This window comes from Melospiza melodia, chromosome Z (genome assembly GCF_035770615.1).
Source record: "Melospiza melodia melodia isolate bMelMel2 chromosome Z, bMelMel2.pri, whole genome shotgun sequence".
Taxonomy (NCBI): domain Eukaryota; kingdom Metazoa; phylum Chordata; class Aves; order Passeriformes; family Passerellidae; genus Melospiza; species Melospiza melodia.
The window spans coordinates 19,196,375-19,213,193 of NC_086226.1; the positions used below are offsets into that span (position 1 = coordinate 19,196,375).

General features: G+C 34.0%; 1 protein-coding gene across 1 annotated transcript in view; it reads right to left on the reverse strand.

Moving 5' to 3' along the window:
• ADGRV1 (adhesion G protein-coupled receptor V1) overlaps window positions 1-16,819 on the reverse strand; it is a 275,529-nt gene that overhangs the window by 222,034 nt on the left and 36,676 nt on the right. The window contains exons 16-27 of the mRNA XM_063181284.1: window positions 16,239-16,402; window positions 15,456-15,579; window positions 14,825-15,091; window positions 13,319-13,445; window positions 10,967-11,184; window positions 9,170-9,913; window positions 7,024-7,397; window positions 4,870-5,046; window positions 3,151-3,331; window positions 2,317-2,519; window positions 1,612-1,741; window positions 126-206 (exon numbers count right to left, since the gene is read on the reverse strand). Coding sequence (XP_063037354.1) covers window positions 126-206; window positions 1,612-1,741; window positions 2,317-2,519; window positions 3,151-3,331; window positions 4,870-5,046; window positions 7,024-7,397; window positions 9,170-9,913; window positions 10,967-11,184; window positions 13,319-13,445; window positions 14,825-15,091; window positions 15,456-15,579; window positions 16,239-16,402 — 2,790 coding nt within the window. The remainder of the gene's footprint in view (window positions 1-125; window positions 207-1,611; window positions 1,742-2,316; window positions 2,520-3,150; window positions 3,332-4,869; window positions 5,047-7,023; window positions 7,398-9,169; window positions 9,914-10,966; window positions 11,185-13,318; window positions 13,446-14,824; window positions 15,092-15,455; window positions 15,580-16,238; window positions 16,403-16,819) is intronic.

The following is a 16,819-nucleotide window of genomic DNA, read 5'->3' on the forward strand; positions in this document are numbered from 1 at the left end:
AAACTTTAAGTTAAATCTAAATTAATAATCTTTAACTGCATGTAAAGGAAGTTGCATCAAGCATAATAATTTATGACATCTATTACACTTATAAATAAAATACAGGATTAATCAAAAAAGCTTACCATGTTGAGGGACAGTTGAAAAGAAGAAATCCATGTTTCCATCACCACTACCACTTCCATCATTTCTAAAGAGCTCAGCAACTTTAAGATGACAGACATACAGATATATACACATATATACATTTATAAATAAAGGGAAAGCAGAAAGTAATTTACACATTTCTGGATAACACAAAAAGACAGAGGTGTATTTTAGGAAAGTGTCAATTTTCAAAATGAATTTCTCCTAAAAGCCAGAAAAAATATTGAATATGCTACCTCTTGTTTAATTTATTGCACTGGAATTGTAAAAGGAAGTCAGAAGGAAGGAAAACATATGTAACTTTATCTTTTTTTTTACCTTTCTTTCTGTGTTCTCTCTTTCTCAATCCTAATGGAGAAATTAGAAATGGGGCAGGGAGGAGAGGGAAGAAGTCGCTAGACCCTATGAAATGCTCTTACTCTAATATTTTCTCACAAATCAAAAACTTGTGCCAGAAAGTTGAAAAAAATTGGCAGCTTAACTGATGGAGCCTTTATTCTAAGTTTTGTGCTTGCAGTGATGTTGGAAAGCTCCAAAAGATTGTACTGAGGAAGTATCTGCATCTAGCAAATTACCAAAGTTAGCTGTAAGTTTTCTAACCAAAAAAAGTGAAAGAGAAAAGTTTGCTTAACTGAAACAACTACTTGACCAAAAATTCCACAGGCATGAAAGCTCCAACTTTTATCAAAAGAATCCTAGCATAACACCATCATGCCGCATTGCAGCACAGACATTCATGTTAATATGATCTAACTTTCCAGAAGGCATCACACTTTCAATTCTGAATTGCTTATCAGTTAAAAAGACGCTTTATGGTTCTCAATATTTTGAATCACTTCTTTTCCTCCAACCAGGAGGAATCTTCCTTAAAAACTTTTTGCAATGGAAATAAATTCTGTAAATCAAAAAATTCTCTAAGGCAAAACTGATTTTACATGGTAGGAGCACTCATGCTTGCCAACAGTTCTAAGACTAACATCTCACAGCAAGATTTACACTAGCTTCTAGCTAGTTCTCCAACTCAGCTAAACTCCGCAGGCATCTCAAAACCCACAATTTTCTAAGGCTATAATCCATTTGAATAAGCTATAAGCCAGTTTATTGCAATTTTTCCAGTTTCATTTAAGTTGTAGATAAAAAGCACACCTTCGGCTGTTAAACCTTAAATACTGAAAAAAGAAATTTTTTTTACATTACTTTATTTCCTTCTCTCAACTATGGAATTATGTAATTTAAAAAGCAGCAATTGCCTTTGAATGTATGGCAGTAATATACTTTTGAGATCTGATTGTTTACAGCAGTGATCAACAAAACATATGAAGGACAGTTTTTTTGGAAAAAGAATCACCGCTTTCTGGAGGGTGTGTGTTTAGAAATGACATGGAAATAGTTCACAAGGTTAGATTTTAAGGGATAAATAAAGATCACAAAAATACAACCAGTGCGTTGATTTATGTGCCTTACCTCCTCCCTCTGGGTTCAACAGCTCCACTTTAAAAGTTTTTTCTAGTTCAGGAATAGAATTGTCGGTGATGTTAACAGTAATGTACTTGTATCTTTCTCCAGGCTGAAATTCCATTGAGCCCCAAACAGCCTGAAACATGACAGATCTTCACAGTTTTGTTCAAGTTTAGTGTTCTCATCCAATTGAAAAAAGAAATAAAACCTCAATTCTTTTTCTTTTTATCAAAACATCTACTTTTCTTCACTTTAACTTTAAAAAATCTGATGAGCCTTTGTTATAATAGCAATCTAAATTCACTGAATTATAAGCATCTTCATTTATCTACATTTTTCTGCACAAACTGCAGTCAGAGAAGAAAATGTACTTATAAGCTATGTTGTTGAATATGTACAAGTCCTAGTAAGTACTAATATCTTCACCTGCATATGCACTTGTATGGTCATATAAAGTCTGGCATAATCAGAAACAATAGGAAATATCCATTCTTCCTGCACTGACAATTTTCTTAAGGATATCAAAATCAAACCCAGGAGCTTTATATTTGTATAGTATTATGCATCTATCACAACACCATAATAAACTATTTAACTATTTCTGTGAAAAGAATCACAGCAGAGCTAAAATATTCAAACTGATGGCTATTTCCAGGACAAATAGCTTTAATTCAATTCTAAAATAATGACACATCTTGGCAATGGCCTTACCTGATAATCTTTAGGACTGAAAGCTGTAAGTGGCACTGTCCTGTATTCCATAAGAACTGTTCCAAGAAGCCCTTGTGCACGAACTACCAATAACCTGACGTGTCCAACTTCTTCTTTAACAGTGATATGGGGCACAGTAGAGGCTGGCACAATCATGTCATCACTGGGCTGAGGAGGTGGCCCCACTGAGAACTGCAGTAGACCTGAAAGACAAAAATTATAATTTACATGGCTTCTCATATAAAATTCAAATTATAATAATAAAAATTAAACAAAAATATTTATAATATCTATATTTAATGTTTATGAAATTTTAAACATATTAAGATGCCTTTAGGATTCAATCATGCTATTTCCAGGAATGTACTATGTACTATTCTCGCTCTCACTGATATTCATGTTAGTCTTAAAAAAACTATTTCCCAAGAATGAATTCAACGCTTCCCAAAAGAACTCAAATGTCATAATATTGGGTACTTATTGGTATAATAATAGGCATGCCTTAATGTCTCCCTCTGTTACAAATTCTCATTTAACAAATTCTCATTTCACAAAAATGACCATAAAATTAACAACATGCAATGTGGTTTTCTTGCAAATGGGGATGATCCCATGTTTGGCTGGGGATGCTTTAATTCCTTTTTTGTAGTATTCTCAAGAGTAATTAATTTGACTTTCATTCTTGTATAAAAATTATGGATTAATCTCAAGTTAGATAAAGTGTAATACGTTTCATTGCTTCCTCATCTATCTAGGCTAGGCAAATTTTTTACCTCTTGAGCTAGAAGTATATATAAATCTGCAATAAGACTGTATCATCTTCAACATTGTTACCATATGGGTGGTCACTGGCTTTAATGCTGATATCAGTAGTTTCCTTTTCTGGATCTATACTTGCTCCACTGGTAGGAGTTGAACCTCGTTTTCCATCTCCAGACACTGCAGAGACCAATGTCACACGGAAATATTCATTTAGCTCCGGAATGTCATCATCAATAACATGCAAATTTAAGACCTAGAGAAGGACCAAATAATGGAGAAATCAAAGTATGCAACATACATCCCTTAGGAATTTTATGACCCTTTTAAACAATTAAGTTTTTAGTCAATCAGCTGTATTTGCCCTGAGTTCAGAAAGCAATGTAGAAGACATTATTGCCCTCCAAATTATTTAACCTTATGATAAGCTTAGAATGCCAGTTCCAAAAACATCTTTACCAAGCTGTCAGAGACTTTACAGCAATTAATCTAATTTAGAGAGCAAGTAAAGTGAGCTTTTAATGTCACCGGACACTTGAGGCTACAGATCATCCTACCATGTAACATAATCTGCTCTGCATAAACTATAATATTAATCTCAGATGATTCCAACTTCCTATATATTGTGATTTAACAAATACATACGAGAAAAAATTTAGGAAGCTGTTGTAGAGCCACGGGAATGAGTAGTTTAAAAATATCAATGGAAATTCTCTTTAAGATTTTTCACCTGATGAGCAACTGCTCCCAGTGTGCTTCTTAGGGCCGTGACCATTAGGTTCTCTATATGTAGACCATACATTGGACCACACAGCAATGGAGCAAGAGGGCTCACCAGGTCTTTTCTACTACTTCATGAAGTCAAGCCTCATCCATGATGCCAGACTGGAAAAGCTCGGCAAATTTAACTTTAAATGACTGTATGTAATGCAGTAATACATTTCAGTAGAGAATTAAAGCTAATAAACTGCCAGAAGCATAATATTTTCCAAAATCACAAGTTTTTGCCAAGCTGTAATCAGCTACATTGTTTAAATGGGACCAAATCCACAGGTCTAAGGAGTCATTGGGATCTTTTCAAATTATTTCAGTAGGTTTCACTCAGTCCCTACTGACTTCAACAGAATGACAGAAGGAAAATTAAAGACAGTATTCTCTACTATCAACCTACCCTTTCTATTTAACAAACACCAATAAAAAATACTTATGAACTTCCTACAGTATTGCAGTCCCACATCTCTTTTTCAAATAAATGTAAAATTCCCATGCTATGGGTTGGGATCAAATTCACAGAAATAGATTAATCAAAAGAGACAGAATGTGGCTAACAGTTGCAAGACATTTGATTACAGCAGTGAATTTGACTGCTGTCTATATATTTGTTGTGAAGATAAAACTGATCTCCACAACTCAGATGCAAAATCTCATTATATTCCAATTTCAGAAGTCACTGGCTCCACTATTCAAGGCCAGGACTACCTATACTTGAAATATATATATAGGTATACAAATATCTAATATATACATATATGTAAATATATCTTATGTGCAATTATTTGCATTTAAGCATTCATGCATGCACAGTAATGCCTGAAGTGAAATGCACACAGATAAATAGGCATCTTTCCTATCACTTGTTAGATGTCAAAGATGAAAAAAATGCTGCAAAATGTAATAAAAGCCATGTGGAGAAAAGACTCTTTAGTATGAAAACCAGTCAAGCATCCTCAGAAGGTGTTTTCCAGCAGGTTTGCAAAGGACAGGATGAATATTTAATAGGAAGGTAGGGTTTACCTCTGATCTCTGCCAAGGAAGGAATGTGATAGTGCCACTGCTGTTAGAAAAATCGTTAACGGAGTAATTAATGCCCCTGGAATCAACCTGTGAGATAATGTAATTTATATACACATAGTCTAGGGCGCCCCTTGTTCGCTCCACGACACAGGATATAGTGGAACCCTCATCAGCAGCCTGGAAGAAAGCAAGAAATTGACACATTTGTTATGATCAAAGTAAATCAAAGCAACAAATGTAAAAGTCTGAATTCTCTAATGCTATTCAAATGTTCAGAATTCTTTATGCTGTCATGTTACTTGCAGCACTTGTGGAGTGACAGGAAGCTGAAACTGATGTTGATGGCGGTCAGAACAATCTTAATGGAAATTACAATAGCTTCTAGCATCTCCCTGAGGTCAGCCAGTAACTGTACCCTGTTGTTTCTTTTGGACACAAAAACAGAATCAATGTTTGAAATGTGTATATCAAAAGCAAAAGACTATACTGTTTTATATTAATGTCAGCTATTTTAATTTTAATTTAAAGAAAGATTTGGATTCCTCCTTTCCCTGTCTAAAACCACTATGGAAAAAAAATAGATACATTTAAATTAAACTATACTATTATAATTCGGGAAAAAACTGAAGAACTTTTTGTGCTACAGTACTCTTTGCAATTCTGTCTTCATAAAGAACATGCCCTTAGCAGCAACAATTTCACATATTTGGAACAAATCAGGTATTGATACTGGCAAAGTGTATTAAAAATTTATGATCATCAAACTAAAATATAAAATCATTTTAGTTGAAAGTTATCAGAATGACTAAAGTATCTTAAGCATTAGGTAAATTTCAGAGCTGCTGTATAGCACAGTGCAAATACTGAATATGCCTTCAGCTGCTTAATGGACAGATACAGACATAAGGAAATCAAACTACTGATAAAAAATGCTATAAGATAAAGGCAAAACAATTAACATGCCACATAAATTTTTAATTTTGCGTTACGGTTGATTGCTGATCTGTGACATCACAGAATTATCAGCGGCATTGGAAACTGAAGGAATCCATTATGGTAGCAGATGGTAGTCACCTGGAAAACAAACTGAACCGAACTAAATACTATCACCAGTCAGGCAAGACAGTTGCCTTCAAACACATCATAAGGGCTTCAGATAGAAAGGATGCACTTAAGAGGTCATAAGAGCTCCCAAATTTTAAATCATTATGAACTTTTTTCCCAAAATAATCTAATAATAGAAATGGGTATCATGTCTTTCTCCCTCATAATGATTAAAAAAACTACAAAATTAATTACAATTATTTCAATGCCCTCAAAAAAAGATTCAGGTTCATATACTGCATATATGATGATCACCTCCATATTTAATGTTTAAAAATAGTAACTTCCAGCCAGTATTAAGTGAATTCATATCAAATATGATGACGAAAATGGTGATGATTTAATTTAAGGGAGGAAGAGACTGGAAGAGAACTCAGGAGAAACAATTCCTGCACAGCAGAATCGCTCACCACGTGCTGATCAAAACCTAGCCCATTTCCAAACAATGACCAACTGCATTCCAGGTAATTCCCCCAGTTTATACGCTGGACTTGACATTCTGTAATATGGAATGTTCTTTTGGCCAATTCAGGTCAGCTGTCCTGGACATGCTCTCTCCCATCTTTTTGTGAAGTTCCTCACTAGCTGAGCATGACACAGAAGTCTTCGATTCAGGAGAAGCTGTACTTAGCAACATCCTTGCGATATCAACATTATTCTCATCCTGAATCCAAAACACAGAACTGTACCAGATACTAAGAAGAAAATTACCTCCCTCCAAGATGACATCAGGTTACAGTCTCAGAAATTACAGAAGTAGAGGAAAAAAACTGTTCTAGGAAATTTTAAGCCTTAGTCTTCAGTTTGTGTAATAAGAAAAATTTTTTTAATAAAAATAACTTGGAGGGGATTTAAAAAAAGTAATATTGGAAATTGTAGAGTGACTGAGGCTGTATGAACAGAACTTACACAATTCCAAATTCTAGAAAGCTTTGCTTGACTACAGAAACTGAAAATGTAGAATCAAGGCCCTTCAAACATTAGTTAGCCTTGCCATTAGTTTGATTGTGTCTAAAATTTCTGCTGTAGCTTTCCTCATGAGCATCTTACCTCAGGAATACATGGTCCAGTGAAGCCAAATAAACCATTAGCATTATCACTTTTCTGTATTCTTAACCTTGCTGTTGTATTTTCTTCTGAAATTCGAGCTCCACCACACACAGAAATGAGCTTTAGGATGAATAACTCCTCTCCTTCTTCCTCCTTGTCATCCTTTGCGGACACAATGAATGATTTATTGGTTTCTCCTTGCCGATACTCCAAATACCCAGAGACAGGGTGTACATCACTCTTTGCAGGAGTTGCATGGAGTTCATAGATCTCTGCTTGTGTCAGTTTTCTCTCATAAAGCCTTACATCCTGCATTAAACCTGTGTACCTGCTGTTGCCATTGATTCCTGCTCCAATTCTCACTATTCCTGGACCTGAGAAGAAAATTAGAATTTTTCTCATGTTATTGGGTTCAAAATAACTAATATATATAATTATTTAATAATCTATGGTAAATTGTTTATTATCCCTAGGTTAATAATCACATTAATCTTGAAATGTAGACTGGGAGGCTCCTGAAGCCTCATCTCAGTGTTACAGGTAGATCATTTCAGGTCAAACAATTCCTTCCTAGATGGTTCATGTTTTTCATCCTACTAATTCTATCTTCACATTGTCATCATACTTTATCTTAATGAATCTTAGAAACTTATCTTACAAACTTTAATGGAAACTTCTTTCCATTAAAAATATTGACAGCCAGCTGCAGCCCATCTCAATTTTGTTTTTCCAAACACTTGCTTTGCCCATTTTATCTTTGTATATTTAATGTGTCCTCTGCTAGGACAGAGAATCCATTCTGATGATCAGAGTATTAGCTACACAGGACATGCTTATACCCTTATGCACTGAAAGAGAGGCTTAAGAAATGTAGACCCAATTCCAAGCACTTTTTACAACTGCTTTAACATTTCTTTCTCTCCAGAAAATTATTCTATTCAGCAAATCAGAGGATGACAGTTCTCTTTTTCACAAATAAACTAAGCTGATAGCTCATACTCCTATCACTCTAAAACATGGAGAACACATCTCTTCAGCTGGTTTTTGATTTTGGAAGGAAATGTGCCACTGAGTGTCACTTCTAGAAACAAGCAACCACAACTGCTAATGGTCCCAAGACACAAGGCAGAGGATGGTGAGAAAAGCCAGGCTACAGCACCCACTGTATCCAACCTTAAATGGTGAGAGATTAAAAACCTTAGCATAGACTTCTAGTATACCCAGACAGAGCTTTATGTTTGTGCACATACATTCATGTAGATGTATATGCATTTAACATCACTGCATGTTATCAAATCTTCCTCCTACAGAGGAGCCTGTACTCAAGAATTTGATAATCATAGTCTGCCTATCCCCATGAAAGAAAACCTGTGAAATAATGGGGAGAGAAAGAAAGGAAAAGAAGGAGATTACTACTATGAAAAAGAAGCACATGGAAGAGTGAGGAAATGCAAAAGAAAGAGTAAACATAAACGTATCCCTACCATAAAATACCTGACTTTGTAAAGGAATTATTATGATGCTCACTGCTATGCTAGTTGGGTGTAAAAGTCCGTAATGGTTATGTATGACTAAGTCACATCTGGGAATATCAAGTTAGAGGAACTGAAGTACATATGCTAATGTAATTTTGAACATCATTGAACAGATGGGCAAAATTTTCATATAGCATGTAAATACACGATTAAGTAAATCTAAACCCTGAAAATCCCATTGCTTAAAGGTCGTGGTTTAGCTGTAATATCATACACAACCAGAATCAAAAACATTATTGTATTTTGTTTCAGAAATCAAGAGAAAAAAATCTTTCTTAGCCACAGTACTGTAAATCTAATCAAAATCTTAATTGTAAATATATATATGTATAGTTATATATCTATAAGCCTACATGTGGAAACAAAATTACTATTATTTTTAAATTATTGACATTCAAGCTCCCTTACAGTTCTGATGGTTTTTGAAAATCTCCCAGCTCTCACTTCCATTTATATGGTTTTTGAAAATCCCTAGAATTTTCTATGAATTGCTTTTAACTAATCAGATATAATAATTTCCGAATCTTGCATACATCCTTCAAGGAGCTAGACTCTTCCATATTTCGCAGAACTTCACATATGAAGAAAAATAATACAACCTATTGCCTCACCATCAACAATTGCTTCTCCTTTAAGGCTCTTAACTCCTCCTGGAACTGGAATTCCATCCATGTAAAATTCAATTATACTTTCATCCAGAGTAATCAGAATGTGAATCCAAGTACTTTCATCAAGATATTTCAGGACTGTTGCTTTGGCTATGTATGTCATATAGGATCCTAATGCTGTATAATGAAGCACTACAGAGACATAAGAATCATTTGTTTGGATTTTCACACCATAATATAAAGTCCCATGACCATCATCCTTTTCAACTATATAACCATCAGTATTGACATTAGGAATTAACCATGCTGAAAATGTAAAATTAGTTACTGCAGTATTTCCATCATATGGGTATTCCAGGCCAATAATTCCAAATGCATCCTTTTTTCCACTGAAATACAAAGCATCTGTTCCACTGTGATGGCGTCTCATGTGCGGCTGAGATTGCACTGTACTTGGAAATGATCCCAGCAACAAGAAGTCCACCATTGATGGTAATCCAGTTTGAAACGTACTGGACAGTATTTCCCAACCTAAACGGACAGTGCCAAAAGTGCCCTGATGTCTCCAAATGGTGAAGTCTGTAATATAGGAAAGATCATCTTCAGAAAGAACATCTTCTGCTATCTCTCTGTCCTGACTCTCTGGATCTATAACGAAGACTCCAAAAGGGTCATCATTGAAAGGGATCATCACAGTTACAGCAAGGTTTGTGTCGGACAACTGCCCACCAGGACCAGGAGACCCACCTATATAACGGAAATTAAGAGTAAAAGTTACTGGTCTGAAAAAAGTTACTAAGTATTTTAAAATGTTTAAGCAAAATACCTTTTAAATAGGCCTAAATCTTCTTTAAAGTGTCTCTGAACTCTTAAATTTTTCTCCAAATTTAGGATTAACATAAATTAACTGTATTAGTTTTAAAACACTATAAAGAACATTTTCATAGAAAACAAGCTATGTAATTTTTCAATTGCAGAATATAACTGTCTTTCAGTTAAAACAAGATTAGCTCAGATTTCCTGAATTAGTAATGAGACAGGTTGCTTTTGTTTCATTTGAAACACATGAGGTCAAATTCATTTCTCATTGCATTCCAAGATTTACACAAATATGAAATGACATTTGGTTCATTGCCTCCAAATAAACAGAGATTACCCTGCAAAATCAGTAACTAGTTGTGTGTTAAAACTTCTCCTAAGTCCTGCCATTAGCCACCTACTTCTCCACAGTAAGATGATCATGGTGTGACTGTAGAGCCTCCATGCACCACTAAGTAGGAAATCTTCTGTACATGCATATGGATTTCACTTACAGAAATGTCAACATATTTTCAGTTGTATCTCGGCACAGAAGACCATAAATAGTACTGAGGTGGAAGGAGTCCAGCAGATTTAGAACTCTACTCAGTAGCAGGCCTGTAGCGGTTGTAATTTAAGTGATATGAAGTGGTAACTATTTGTATTTTAGAGAAATTTCTAGAAAAAAGCAAACAAACCAGCCAATCTCCATTATAGTAGATACGGATAACCTTTTATATCTTCATTTTGTCAGCTCTACACAAAGCTCTACACCTCTGAAATCACTAAAAGGCATCTTTTTTAAAGGTCTGATTCCAAAACTGCGTTCATATATCTAAATTAAAGAAAAAATGAAAAACAAAACCTAAAATGTCATAAGAAAAGTATAGGATGACATAGGCATCAAGGCAAAGCTCTTTGTGGGATTGTTTTCTTTTTAATTGATTAAATATAATTATTTTCTACCTGATAGGAAGGGAATGGATATATGGAAGACAGTACCTGAAATATTCACCAATTTTAAAATGTAAAATTCATTGAATTCCGGAATTTTATCTGAAACAGCATGGAGCACTATCTGCTTTGATCCTTCACCATCCATGAAGTGCACAGTCCCATATGTTTCATAGAACTCTTCTCCTGGCTTCAGTGCAGAGTCATTATGAAACAGCTGCCAGGTTACTGAGACATTCCCAAAGTGTCCTCTATGTCTCAAAATCCTATTCAGAGACACAGAAAGAGTCAATATCCTGGCAGGTACGCATCAGCATTATCCATTAACAATGGAAAACACAGACTAATCATCCTTACTGTGGAATACAGTATGCATTGACCTAAATAAGCAAAAATAACAAACAGAATCATGAACAATAAAACAATCCTCTTAGAGGGCCTGCAATTTCACAATATAAATCTTCATCAAGGTATACCACAGATGTCTTGGAAAGAAAGCAATCAATGATGGTACATGCAAAATAGCACTATTTAGATGAACATCGGTTTGTCTTGCACTTCTATTTTTTAATAAAAAAAAATTAATGTATAATTCAGCAAATTAACATTAAAAATTGTGTTAACTGGCCGCTCTTAGAGAAGAAAGAGAAGGCATTTAACTACAAGTATTTTTTTCCTTTAACCATTAAGGTGCCTTAACCTTTTTTGTATTGTTATTTAATTTCAGTTATATAGTAGGTCCTTCACAAACTTGATTATTCCATATTAGGAATTGAATAAATATAAAAAAAGCTTTTATTTGTTTGCATAGCTATCTGGTAACATAATTTCAATAATTTCCCAAAGGTATTATAAGTAAAAACTGAAGAACTGAACTGAACATAAAGAAGTTCCTTTTTTAACAAAATATCTTTGCATATGAAAAAAGCATTTCTGCTTGTGTGGCAAAAAGTGAAAAAAGCAAAGCATTATTGTAAAAGTCTGAAAAATCAACTCAATAAAGTAGTCTAGGAACAGAAAGACAATAAGTTTTTACTGCTTCCAAAGTTTCCTTTAGTTGTTATTAAGCAGGGCGTTCCATTCCTGCAGTGTAGCACTGCAGCACTGTTGCAGTAACTCCAGTTACTCTCTAAAAAGCCATTGGTTTATAAAATAGTCTGACCCTTTTCTTATGTCCTAAACAAAAGTCAAATCCTTTTGGGGGTATGGAAGAGACAGTCTCCTAGTAAATATATTTTATCAAAAAGGACTAAGCATGGTAAGATGTTGGTAACCTTGGAATTACGTGCTTCCATAAAACACCTGTATGCAAAAGTGCTGAGTTCAAATCATCCCCCTTCACACCATCGATTTAAAAATAAAAATTATTAAGGACCAAAAAATCTCTAAGGGGCAGCATAACAAAACCAACCACAGAATATATATTTAATATTGTCTTTTAACAAAGATTTAAATTTTTTAGATGTGCAACACATGCATAAAAATTTAACTCACAGTCATAGGCATCTACATCAAGGCCTTAAAACACACAATCAAATCAAATAAAAATATATAAAAGATAATTAAACAATTGTGGAAAAGCCTGTTCTTAAACTGCGCACCCTATCAGATTTATTGTGAACCTATGTTTCTTTATACCCTGTCAAAAATTTTCTCAATTAAAATCAGTATTTTTGTCAATTTATAACCACATTCTCATATAAGGAACATAAAAAGGTCAGATAACATGAAACTTAATTTCTTAATCCTTCCCGTTCCTGAATACATCCTAGGAGCTACAGGCCAGACTAGGGAGAAATATATTGAGCCTAGAAAAAAGGCACATCTGGACTTTGAGAACAGCTCCTATCTGCAATTTACAGATAGAAGAAAAATAAATAACAGAAAGAATACAGTAAAATAGGTTTTTTGCAGGGTAATATTTCAAAGGGGGATGCAAAAAGAAATTAACAACCACATAGCTGTATTTAGCTGTATTTTGAAAAGATCTTTTTACTTCTCTATTGGTCCAGATTATATTTGGGTCATTCATTTCAATGTTCTGAATGTACACTCTCGTGAAAGTATAACAAAACCCCCTTTGCTGTCATCTTATTTGTGATATAAAAAGCCCCCTGTGCTACAATCATCCTTGTTTATATTTTAACTGGGAATTCTTTACTCATTTTAATTTCCACAGTCTACTCGATAATATAAGAGTTGATGTTTGATGCTTTGCTGATCCTCAATATGTCTGCAAATAATTTAATCCAAAATTTGGTGAAGCTATTTTTCTAATAAATTTTAGCAATGCAAAAAATAAGACTAGATCAAAGTACTATCCATAAAATAACACACACATCAAGATATACATACACATATTCCAAAAAGGGGCAACAATATTATTTAAAAGTTACTTACAAAAAAAAATTACTTTTTCCTTCTTCCACTGGCTTCTCTAGAGGTTCTAAGGAGAAAATTCCATTAGGATCATCATTTGCTTCGATAATAACTGTAGCCACTCCACCGTTAAAGATAACAGTATCCCCTAAAAAGAGGGTGATTATTTTATCAAAACTAGAATCAGAAATGGAGGTAACTAAAATTGAATGTATTTTCTTCTCACACCAACAGCTTTCATGCAAAGAAAGAAGCAAGCAGTGATAAAACAGTGCAAACTAATATTCAAACTATTCACTAACAGACAAATCAGAGTAAAAAAATGTAAATATTATCTGAGGCAAGGATCAAGAATGTAGATTTGAAAGAAAAAAGTGACATGACAAGAGATGATGCAATCCTGAGAAGAAAGGATTGTATGAGAGGCAGTACTTCATGTTTGGTCAATTGGTCATGTCAGAAGAAAAAGATATGTATTCAGAGATCCTAGCTCTCCTTTAGACCTTCAGCAGAAATATTGCACTTGAACTAAATACAAGAAAACAACAATCCCTAAGAGATTAGTCATACCCATATCACAGCCTATCTGAAAAGAAAAAAAATAAGATACTGGTGAAATAAGGAAATTAGTATTATTTCTTTGTGTATATTAGCAAAGTAGGGACATTTCAACACTTCTTTATGTCCACAAAGGTACACTATGTTTCCATCTCCATCCTAGTTTTTACCCTTTTCAAAAGCACTAGACTTGTTTTTATTCCAAAGTGAACAACCCGTTTTAACTTCATATACCTCTATTTGTATTTTCTCAGAGTCCAATAAAATTTTCAAAAGGGATGAAACGATCAAGGTCACTATATACAACAGATGATAAAAAGAAAAATAATAATTTCTCTTTTTTCCCTTTCAGGAATTCATCTAGAAATATTCTGTATTTTGCCCATTCTGGCAGGAATATGTGAAAGCAGGAAAGTCATCACAAGTTTTCAATAGAATGGTAAAATAAGATACCAACATATCCTGAACAAAGTTAGTCAAGTAGAAAGAGAGCACTAAAAACAAAATTTAAGAAGGAAGAAGTATGGCTTTTTCCAGTAATTTCCACGAAGCTGGTGTTCTCTAAGAGAGCTGGGTATCAGACTGAATTATAGTTGGCCTCGGGAAACACGGGAAACAGGAACTACCTTATACTCAGATAATTGAGAAAAAATACCTATTTATTTAACTTATATTTTCTTACTGATAAGTCAAAACCCCATCTAATTTGGAGCATTTGGAAAGAGATTTCAACTCAAGTTATCTTTGCAGGACAGTTTCAGATTTATAGTTTAATTTTTGTTTCCGATTAAACGATTGAAGATCAAAATCCAAACACACTGTACAGAAATTTTATAGAAATGTTGATGCAGACCTTATTCATATAATGCCTGGCATTTATACATTGCTTTATTATAAGAACCAGCTGCTAAAAAATAGAGAAAAAAGAAAAGGACAGTTACTAAATATATATTAAATCATTGCTTTTACCTGTTGAATTCAAAAGGAAGATATAAAATACTTCATCAGTTTCAGGGGTGTCATCATCATTAATATACACAGATAAGGTCTGCTCTCTTTCTCCAACATCAAACAGAATTAAACTATCCTTTTCACTGGGAACAAAGTCTCCCTCTTCAGCTGTTGCATCTCCATTAACAGTAATATACTGAACAGTGACAACAGTATTAGTAGATCCATTCCTTAGGACTGTAAAGTTTGCAACACTCCCTTCTGTAATGCTCACTGTCAGAGGTTCTGAAAAGACACAAGCAACAAATTCAAGTTCAAGTTCAAGCTTCTTGCATGCAGTTTATTCACCTAATCCCCCTTAAGAGCAAAGAGAAGGCGCATGTAGTTAAAGGGGAAAACTCGCAGGTAGAAGAGAATATTGTTGTCCTTACCTACCTAACGAATCCAAGAGCCATCAAAAAGAATAATGACATAAAATGAGAAAAATTCTTAAGTAAAAAAAAAAAAAAACAATACAACAAAAACAAAAAAAAGTAAGTCTTATAACACTAGCTCCACTAGGATTAAGATTTTTCAATAACCTGGTCTTGGGATAAGATCTGTGTGGGGTAGAATATGAATTCAAAATTTTAAAACAGTAATATCTAACCTGCAAAATAAATGGGATCATCATTCTTCATAATTTGTAAAAATGCACTGGTTATATTGCCCAGTCTTGCTCCACCAGTGGCATTGAATAATCTGATTATGAATACCTCCATCTCTTCAGGTACCTAAATGACAAAGTATTAAGAAATTAATTTGTTGCACATGACACAATGAAGAAATTAAAAGGAACAGCTGAGGAGGTTAACAAACAGGGTTCCTGCATGTTGGTGTTTATTTCTTGATTCACAAGTGTGTTACAAAGGAAGAAAAATGACAGTTCATACACTCACACAAAAATAATCATCAGTCAAAAATCTTTGCAAATAAAACCCCTCATCTTTACTATTGTACAGATAATCCAAAAGTTATCCTGCAATTTCCTGATGCTGATATAACTTATTTTTACAGCTATGTTTATTTATTTATTCCTTTATTCCTAATTATTCTCATTATTTCTTATTTAACTTCAAATATATCAGCATTAAAATATGAGATTAGGATTCTTGCTATCAAAACAAGTGGTTTACTTAGTATTATAATTTAAGCACATGACTACTGAGAGATTCTAACTTTTTGGTTTACAGATATGCACAATGTCTCAAATTCTCTTATTATTTACTTAAGTAAATTCACTTTTATCCAAGCATTTTGATTTTTCTCAAAAAAAATCAACACTTTCTTAAAAAACAGATTTTTCTTAAATTTCAATGTTTCAACACTTCCTCTTTGCTCCATATATTTACACAAAAACATACTACTAAGTATGTTTGTTAAATATTATTACCTCATCTGGTAGAGAGTAAATTGTGATATTTTTTGAAAACTCCAGATTATCAAAGAATATAGTCCCTTGTTCTGGATAGACGTCATTGGTACATGCTGGGTCAACAATCCAGGACACACTAACACTGCCATAGTTTCCTTGGTTTCTTATAAGTCTGTAAGAGGCTGTAAAATGTAAACATGTATAGTCAGTGCGCATCTCCAGAAAAACAACTCAAAATGAAAAAGGTCAGCAAAGCTGAAATAAAGAAAAAGGAAAGGAAACAGTAAGTCCACTTGCAAAACTAATACGCAAGTGCCCTACACAAAAACCCACATAATAATAGACCATTACAGCAGTAAAGACTTGTATCAACTCTATTGGTACAATAGAGATAGATAAATTGAAATCACACGTATGAAAATTTAGCTCATTCTTCTCTCACACAGCACCTCATGCTCACCAAGCAGTACTACTAAAACCAGGCTGCTCCTTGCAGTAGGAGGTAAATAAATTCTCTGTCCCTCCTGTCTGGTATATTCTCAAGCTATATTTTAACTGGATTGATCCCTAATAGCCTCAAGGCCCATCCTCCTCCGCAG